The sequence below is a fragment of the Marmota marmota genome, unplaced genomic scaffold (genome assembly GCF_001458135.2).
Source record: "Marmota marmota marmota unplaced genomic scaffold, marMar, whole genome shotgun sequence".
Classification (NCBI taxonomy): Eukaryota; Metazoa; Chordata; class Mammalia; order Rodentia; family Sciuridae; genus Marmota; species Marmota marmota.
In genome coordinates, this window is record NW_025999991.1 from 2822018 (window position 1) to 2831917 (window position 9900).

Here is a 9900-nt window from a genome sequence, read left to right on the forward strand (position 1 = left end):
TTTTTTTTTTTTTTTTTTTTTTTTTGTCTTCTTGTGTTAACACAACCTGATTCTCTTCTGAAGAATTTCATTCTCTCTTATTCATAATCCATGCAGCTTAGTTGAACTTGACCTACTCCCTAAATCCAGGCATGCCCAATTTTTGAGTTTAGATCTAGGACTGCTGAACTAGAACTACTATAGGATACCTTTGTTATCATTTGGGGAAAGTCTCCCTGAGGATAAAGTTCAAAAGGAAGTGCTGAAAGGCAAAGAGAAAAAACTTCCTGATGAAAATCAATCCAATCCCTGCTCTCAGCCATCCAAGAGCTCTGGCCCACTCTGAATCACCAACCTATGAGGACCAGTATAATCTCTGTGTTATTAAACAGTTCAAGCCATCCGCTCACTTACAATGGAAGGGTTCTCATTCATACAGACAAGTTTCATTTGAACCAAAATACTATTTCTGCAAACATAAAATTCCCACTATGTGATTAAGAGGGTTTTACAAACTTCTCGACTTTGATGCAAGGTAGATATGCATATTATGTTTCAAATAAGGTTTGTGTAAAGCTGAAAATGAAAATCTACAGAAAATAATAATAATTAAACTTCATGAAAGCAATAAAGTCTCTTATTTTCTTTGAGTCTATTAAGATGTGTGCTAGTTACAACCTGTGACCTGGAAGGAAAAACATGATCCTTTAATGCTAAGGGTGGCAACCCACTTACGATTTATAGAAAAACAAAAAACCAATACATTACTAAGGCAATCTATTTACTTATTTCTGAGATATATTTTATAAGATTATATCTGAAATTCTTCACAGGGGTTTGATTCTTAATGAATATCCTTACCTCTTAAGAAACTGTAGTCTTCTTCACAAATTTTCCTAGAAAACTCATCCTCATAACTTAATTCAATGGTCCTTTTGGTACTAAGCAGTATTTAGAGTCAGGGATTACCTCACACAATACAGGACCTCTGAGCATCCAGAGCCAACTCTAAAAGCCAGTATCACCTCCCCCATCACTGTGGCACCCCAAATGTCTCCAAATTACCCTCCAATGGGGCATTCCCACCTGTTAGCTACTGCCATAGAAGATCTTCTATATCTGAGAGAATGTGACAATGCCTATGAAAGGAGAGACCATCACATGGAAGAATGTTCCCTCTCACCCCTCAGCAAGGGCCTGCTATTCCTTTCAGAATCAGAAGTATGAAAACAACTTGCTTCTCTTCTACTTCCTGTCATTCCTCTGAAAGAGAACTGAACCACTTACTTCTACTGAGCCATCCAAAATGTTATTAATGAACTCGATCAAGTCTTTGGCATCTGAAATCTGTCTATCTAGCACAAAGTATTGTTGGTTTGATGTGTTCAGTACAACTACAGTTGGGACTTTCAATTCACTGAAAACATAAAAAGAAATCAAATAAACATTAAACATATTGATAACAAATATTCTGGAATTTTTATATCTCAATAATTATAGAAAAAGGGAGCTGTATCAATAGCTTTACCTACTTTTACCTAAAAGAAAATTTCAAATTGTGTATCAATTTGAAATTAAATTATATTATATGAAATAATATATAATTTATTATATAAGTTAAATTATATGAAAAACATTCTAATGTATAGTATAACAGAGAGCTGAGTAATCATGATTAAATGTAAAGATAAACATTATGATATATGATATGTCAATTGCTGGGACAGAGTCTTCCTTGTCGTAAGTCCACTTCAAATACCATCATTGTTAATCATACATAACCCACCTTAGCTACACAGCATTCAGAAAATCAGGCTAAGAGTGTGGCCTCTAGAGACCCACTTCGAATGTTCAAATCTGGAGCTTTCCCTGAAAGTTGCAGTATGTCAGGCAAGTAACTAAGCTTCACACACACAACATTTTTCATTTGGAACAAAGCGGGCAATGCTACAAAAATTATACGAGATAACTCAAGCCTAGCATTCTGCATGTACCTTATCATACATAGTCAAGAAAACACTATTGCAAATTCTCTGTTCTCCCTTTGTCACACTGTGTAGGAACTTTACCCAACAACATCAGAACACATGTATTTTTCAAGTGTATTTGGAACCCTCAACAAGGCAAACTGTATCCTGGGACATGAAAATATAATTCTATTGCAGAGTGTCCCCTTCATAACCTTCTCTTAGGTTGATGAGGTCAACCATACACCTCCTAAAACCAACAGGTATCCTATAACAATGGGAGAGCATAAAAAAACTGTTTTTCCACTTTGAGTATTAAAAAATTTAGGGTCAACTATTTCAAATACTCTACAGAGAAACTTTGCTTTTTCATTCTCTTGATTTCATTATATTCTATATCTGGTCCACAACATAGTTTGGCAAACTACTCTCAAATCCTTATTAGAATGAGAGAGTTAATATCAAATAGTTACAAAAACATACTAGGTTAAATAATTATAAAATCGCATTTTTTTCCTACATAGTTATTTTAATCTATTAAAATAAATTCTTGTATAATTGCAGTTCTTGAATGTTCAAAATTTTATATTTAATAGTTATAACTACCTATTAAAAATGAACTTGTTAAAGTATGTAAGTCAGAGTTTCTGAATAATGTCATTTCAGAATAGTATGAATTATAACACTGAGCTGGGAGACAAATATTTTTAGTATACAGCAATATTAAAACACAGTAAGTTTCATATACAGAATTTAGAAACTAAAGTAAAATAATGGAAGACTGCTGTCATCAGAATATACCAACAGATTTTTTTTTTTTAACTGTTAAACCTATCTCTCAAAAACAAATTTAAAGATGTGATAGCAAAATCACCCAGCACTTTACTCACTCCATCAGCAAGGTATTGATGTAGTCATTTCCATCCATGTGGCCAAACTGAAAATCCCTAACAAACAACAACAAAAACCAAGAGCATGATATTTAAAAAAAATTTAAAAAGCCAACCAATACAACAAACAGCTTCAGGGCTTGATAAGTACATAAGCTGTAAATATCTACTGAATGAATCACATAATATACATATATAGAAAATCTGACTTCTACTGGATTTTGAGACAAATATATGAGTAGCACTAACAAATTCTAAGACATCTCCATTTATAAATGGTTAGATGCATGGAAATAAAATCCTGTCTAACAGAAATATGTTTTAAGATAAAATACCTATTTACTCTAAAACATACTGTGTATTTTGTAGGCTTACTAACCTTTCACTAGATTTGGAATAAGGTAATAAAAATCAAATAATATAAAAATACACATTGTCTTTTTACATTTTTTTTTAGTTGTAGATGGACACAATACCTTTATTTTTATTTATTTTTATTTTTGAACCCAGTGCCTCACACATGCTAGGCATACGCTCTACCACTGAGCCACAACTCCAGACCCTCACAGTCTTTTTTGACAGCAACATACAGAATGATTTGGCAAATAGCAAAAGTATTTCTGATGACATTTTTATATTGTTATTCTTTGAGTTCTTGTTACAATTATCTTTATAGTTTTGTTCTAACTTTTGACAGCTCATGTAACATAACCTCAAATTTATGAATATCTGAGCATCTATTTCCTTCCATAAAACCTGTCTCAATACTATAAGGAAGCAGGTATGATACAAATTATAAATAAGGCTGCATTCTTTTCCTAACTTGTAAGACACACTATCAATCAATTTCAAGATCCAGAAAACTCTGAAATGCTACAAGCTACCATTTACTTCAGTTCCCTGATTTACCTTGGGAAGTCCAGAATACAGACTGAGCACCCTTACCTGAAATGTTCACAACCAGTCATGCTTCAGATTTTTTTTTTATCATTTTGAAAAATTTACATATATATAATAAAATATATGGGAGGCAGAACCCAAATCCAGAAATGAAATTCATTTGTTTCATACACACCTCAATCAGCTTGAAGGGAATACGACACAATATGTTAAGTGCACTTGCATTTTGACTGTTACCCATCAAATGAAGTCAAATGTGAGATTTTCCATTTGAAGTGACATGTCAGAGCTGAGAAAGTCTTATATTTTAGAGCATTTCAATATTCAGACTAGGGATGCTCAAACTATACTACCACTTTTGCTTTACTATATTACAAAATAAAACTAAACAAAAATAAGTAAATCTTCCAGAATGTAAGCACATACCTACTGAAGTGGCCTTTGTATTCTCTTGCAACTTCCTGAATAATTGACTTTAATCTGTAGAACAAATACATAAATATTTCAATTCTTCACTTGAAACATATAAGTATCAAATATCTTCCACCTTGTTTAAGAGCAGTAGCAAAAGTAAAATACTACTGTATCAAGTTGATTTAAAGCCACATGTAGTCTGAATTAGATGACATTAGAAGCTTAAAACTATTTCAAGGCAACTATACCTGGTATGTTCAATTGATGCATTTTTCTCATCAATAACTGCAATAGCCACAAGCTTTCCTGAAATTAAGAATGACATATCTAAGTTCAATAACTCTTTTTAAACAACTTTTAAACTATCATTTTCATTGAGAGTAAGGAATTATAGCAAAAAATGTTTTTAAAATTTAATTACAATTATCGTACATGTTAAACTTCCTTAAACTAGCACATTATAGTATAACATGCATTTGAATCAGAGAGAATCAGTGAATTAGTCAACTTCAAGTGATAATTTCTCTCCAAGCACTCACTCACAAAATGTTAATAGTAAATCTATTAAAAGCTGAAACCATAAGAAGTGAATTGGTAAAAAGTTTACTAAGAATTGTTATAGTTGTTAGTAAAAAGAAAATGAATGTAACAGTAAGATGGTTTTTATGTAGCCTATTTGCCAGTAATAATAAACAGAATTAAATGTCTCATGTTAATCTTAAATAGAACATGAATCAAATGTATGTGATTAAGCTCTAGGAGGATTAGCATGATATAATCATCAGTGCTGGACATTATGTTCTTGGCACTATTCAAGCCCTGGGAGAGCAATGGTAAGGTTCAGTTGAGTCTTAGCTATGTAATAACTTCAGCAAGCTTCAGTTTACTCCAAGAAATTAGTATCTATTTTATAGAGTCATTGGGAGGAAAATGAGATTATATACACAAAAACACTGGGATACTATGTGGCTCAGAGCAGGTATACAAAGCAAGATTAAGTTAATAGTCTTTCAACATCCTCCTCACACTACACATGGCTTCTATTGCCCCCAATGTTACTTACACACATCTCTAAAGTCCACACAATCTTCAATACTTTTAACACTCCGCTGAAAACATTAGTTCACAGTGATTATTTCCATTCTTAAAATATTTCACTTACTATTCAGTGTTTGCTTTTTTACCATGTGCTTCTTAGTTTTTACATGCCTCATTAGTTTCCTTTATTCACAATGTCTACAACATGTATGGGATCTTCCCATGTACGAAAAAGATTCAAGAAACACAGGAACAGTTTTTCATGTTAATTTACCAATTACTGAGTGCCAAATAATGTGCCAGACACTAGGCTATTTACAGAAGGCTTAATCCTAACATTGTGAATTAAAACAAAAATGGCAAGAGAAGCCATGATTTCTCATGCTGTATATTTACAAAACGATTCTGCTTAAAACTTATAAGTTTTGCAGTTTGCATCTATAAAACTATGTAATTAACTTCTTATAACTTCCATTTTTATGTTCATATTTGCTTTGTCTGTCATTTTTAATCATGTAACTTTAAGAAATTGCCAGTTTGATTCATTCCCCCACCCACCATAAGTACAAGTAGACCTTATAATAAGGTTCTGATAAGTTTTACTTCAACTCCTATACAAAACCAGCCTCCTGTGGATAGCCTCTTGGTAGATAACTTTTTCAAATCCCTTCCTATCCAGACCTTTTGACTTCCTGTCATCAGTTTGATTAGTAAGCCCTGTATTTAGCTAATCTTTGACCTGCCCCCCACAAGTATATTTGGTAATAAGTTTCTATTCTCAAAAGCAGTACTAACATTCAAGTTTACTTCATGAAATGGAGATAATGATCCATTTCTTTTAGAAATCGATTTTAGTCAATTAAGGAATCCCAAAGAGTAATGAAGAGCTGTACATATGCTTATTACCCGTGTCTCCAAGTTCATACAAGAGGAAGCCATCCATAGTAAGGTAAGTCTGAAACCTCTCCCTGTTGATCCATCCTGACAGGTCACCATCTTCATATTCTTAAAAACAAAACAAAGTGACTCAATTGTAGTACCAATATGTTAAACAAGGTTGCAATGTTTTAATCTGACAATACATATAATATATCTGACAAAGAATATAATCTTAAATCCATAAATAGTACTTTTAGAAATTTATGGTAAGCAAGCAATCAGATATACAAAAAGATTAAAGCACAAAGCATCATTAAAACAACAAAAAATAATTTGAAGTAAGAAAAACAATTGAAATGCCCTAAATCAAAATAGGTACATATTGGTACATGCTAGGAAGGATGATTTATAAATTTTAAAAATTTAATAAATTTTAATATAAATGAATGAGTATTATAACTAACTTTGCAAAGTTAAACAAGATAGTAACAAAGGACAAAATAAAAGCATAGGGACTGGGAATGTGGCTCAAGAGGTAGCGCGCTCGCCTGGCATGAGCGAGGCGCTGGGTTCAATCTTCAGTACCACATAAAAAACGTAAAAATAAAGGATGTTGTATCCACTGAAAACAAAAAAATAAATATTAAAAAATTCTCTCAATAAATAAATAAATAAATGTACTCCTAAATGGTTATCCTTCACTTGTATGATGGATGGCATTTTTACTACATTTTTTTTGCTCATCTCTATTTTATGAATTTTTCTTAGTTTAGAAATCTTTTTTGTATGTACAACTTAAATACACACATAAAACCAGAGCATATCAGCTTTTTTCCAACATCAAATACTTCCTGTGGAAAGCAGATAGAGAAGATAATATTCAAAAGAAATATTATATCCTGATTAAAAATATAATTCAAGTAATTCTAAAGTAATTACAATTGCATGAAAAAAAAGCCAATTGTAAACATCTTTTAAAGCCTATCAATAATTCTGGCTGAAAACTGTATTATACTGACTTCTTGAAAGGTATGTCACTTGCATTGCTAAACAAACATTTTCAAGTTATCAAAATATAAAATAAGTAGTATAATGCAAATCTGAAAGTATTTATGCATTTGGACTTACAAATCAGAAAAGTAAACCTAAAACTAGAAGTTGCTTTCTGGGCCACAATCTTCACTCTATGTCAAAAGTAAATTTTGTACAGATTTCTCAAAGTGATAAACTGGAAACTCATTAGAAAATAAACCATCCTCCTAAAACCTTAACCCAATGCTTCTAAACATATTATCAATAATTATTAAAATAAATATTTAAAGGATAACCCCTGGTCTATCTGAAGGCTCCAAGCAGGCTCTAAATACCATCCATTCCATGTTAGAAAAGCTTGGCCTTTATAAATGTAGAAACCTCACGTTAATCCTGTCTCAAGCACAGAAGTCTCCACAGCTGAAAACACAGAGAAATGAGAATAGGGTACTTTCTTATGCAGACTCAAAGAATAATCTAAATCTAAATTGATGTCTCCCCCGCAAAAAACAAAGAAACAAAAGTTGCTTTCTACGTTGTTAAGAAACTCATATAAGATGAGAGTAAGAAATTTGTGTGACCAACACTGATGCCAATGACTACATATTTTAACTTGGGGGAAAAATCTCTTTATGTTTTAATCAATTTGTAAATTACTAAGAATATTAATCTTAAATGATTATTTTAATACATAATATATAGAAAATGCTTATACAAGGAGAACTATAATCAAAGAGTAGACAGAACAAACTATCTCCCTCTCTTTTCATATATGCAAGTTCCTCTTAAGTTCCTTTTTAAGCTTGATGTCTAACATAGATATTTAATAAACATTCTAATGAATGACTGAACACTCCACATAAAAAACTAATTGTACATGCCTCTACCATCTAACATTATCAGTTACCTGCCCTGAATTTTAGGACATTAATCAATCTGCCATATTAACTCCCTCACAGATTACTTTGAGGATAAAAGGACAACGTCAGGTTAAGTAGAGAGATAGCATGCCCTCTATACACTTCTACCACAAGAAACTAAATTCAGTTCTTGTAATTAAAGATAATTAACATTAGAAATGCTCAACTTTCATATGACTATCAAAAGAAAATGTTCCTTTTAACTAAAAACATTCTTTCACTGGATACTCTTTCTGTTACATTTGAATTGAGAAATTCAAAGTCTATTGTTCTCAACTAGTTCTGGTTTCCTTTCTGTTCCATAGTATAATTCAACAAGAAAAACAACCACACTCTACCATGTTCTGGTAGTGAACAGAATGCTCCATATTTGTGCTCTCCAACACAGTAGCCACAAGTCACTGGCTAGTGAGAATGAGAAACTCAATTTTTTGTTAAACTTTAACTGAGACAGCTGCTAAGACTGCATTTACTTTCACCTTGGAGCAGTTATGCAGTGTCCAACAGATGTCTTGTTCTTCCCCTTCCCCTGAAATTTAAATTATCTCCTGGGGTCCCAGGTAGTCAGGTGCACTACCTATAGTACTCAGCAGTCTGGGAACCATGGGGGTAGGGATTGATGGTATTAGGGAATTATAATCATCCTAGTTGTTCTAACAGCATGAGGCTATCTAAGACATATGGCTCACATTTTAAAAGACTGGTATATGAAGCACCAAAGTGATAAAATAACACTGGGATTTGCGTTAAAATATTTCAAGAAGGGGAAAAAAAAAAAACCAAAACAGCTGAAGTAAATGTGGTAAAAAACCTTGCTGACTGTACACAATGTAGCATCACATCACATGTGCGGTCATACATGTACCTTGGGTAATGATGTCCATCTCATTTCACCATCTTTCCTGTACCTATTCACCATTCACCCTCCCTAACCCCCTCCAAAACACCCCCTCCCCTTTGCCCAAAGTTCCTCCATTTCTCCCGTGCCCTCGCCCCATTATGAATCAGCATCCAATTATCAGAGAAAAATTTGGCCTTTGGTATTTGGGATTGGCTTACTTCGCTTAGCATGATATTCTCCAACTCCATCCATTTACCTGCAAATGCCATAATTTTATTCTTTTTTAATGCTGAGTAATATTTCATTGTGTATATATACTAGTTTCTTAATCCATTCATCTACTGAAGGGCATCTAGGTTGGTTCCACAGTTTAGCTACTGTGAATTGAGCTATGAGCATTGATGTAGCTGTGTTACTATAGTATGCTGATTTTAAGTCCTTTGGGTATAGACCAAGAAGTGGGATAGCTGGGTCAAATGATGGTCATTCTAAGTATTGTAAGGAATCTCCATACAGCTTTCCAGATTGGTTCTACCAATTTGCAGCCCCACCAGCAATGTATGAGTGTGCCTTTTTCCCCACATCCTCACCAACATTTACTGTTGTCTGTATTCTTGATAAATACAAGAGAAATGAAAAGCTGTGCTGCAACTGTGTACAATGAATCAAAATGCATTCTGCTGTCATATATACCTAATTAAAATAAATAAAATAATAAAAAAGAAAAAAAAAAGAAAAAGTGGCTAAAGTTAACTCTCTCTGCATCATGTTATGTCTTTAACTGTCATATATTAGAGATTCTGTTCCTGCTTTTGTATAGTGCTTCAAGTAAATGGGTTATGAATTTTATTATATATGTTAGGGGATTCAACTCAGTTTACCATTTTTTATGTTGCTATTTTAAACAATGTTGCAGCTACTATTTTTCAGGAGTTTATAAAATGTCTCTTGGGGTTTTTTGTTTGTTTGTTTTTAATATATAAAGAGGGTTAGGTTTTCCTTTAGTTAGATTTTTTAGTTCTGTGCTTGGGGGGGGGGGG

At 32.8% G+C, this 9900-nt stretch overlaps 1 protein-coding gene across 2 annotated transcripts in view; it reads right to left on the reverse strand.

Moving 5' to 3' along the window:
- Tmx3 (thioredoxin related transmembrane protein 3) overlaps positions 1-9900 on the reverse strand; it is a 37944-nt gene that overhangs the window by 5775 nt on the left and 22269 nt on the right. For both annotated transcript variants that reach the window (XM_048806621.1, XM_015499570.2), the window contains 5 exons: positions 6095-6193; positions 4399-4456; positions 4163-4216; positions 2837-2893; positions 1267-1396 (listed from right to left, as the gene is read on the reverse strand). In XM_048806621.1, coding sequence (XP_048662578.1) covers positions 1267-1396; positions 2837-2893; positions 4163-4216; positions 4399-4456; positions 6095-6193 — 398 coding nt within the window. The remainder of the gene's footprint in view (positions 1-1266; positions 1397-2836; positions 2894-4162; positions 4217-4398; positions 4457-6094; positions 6194-9900) is intronic.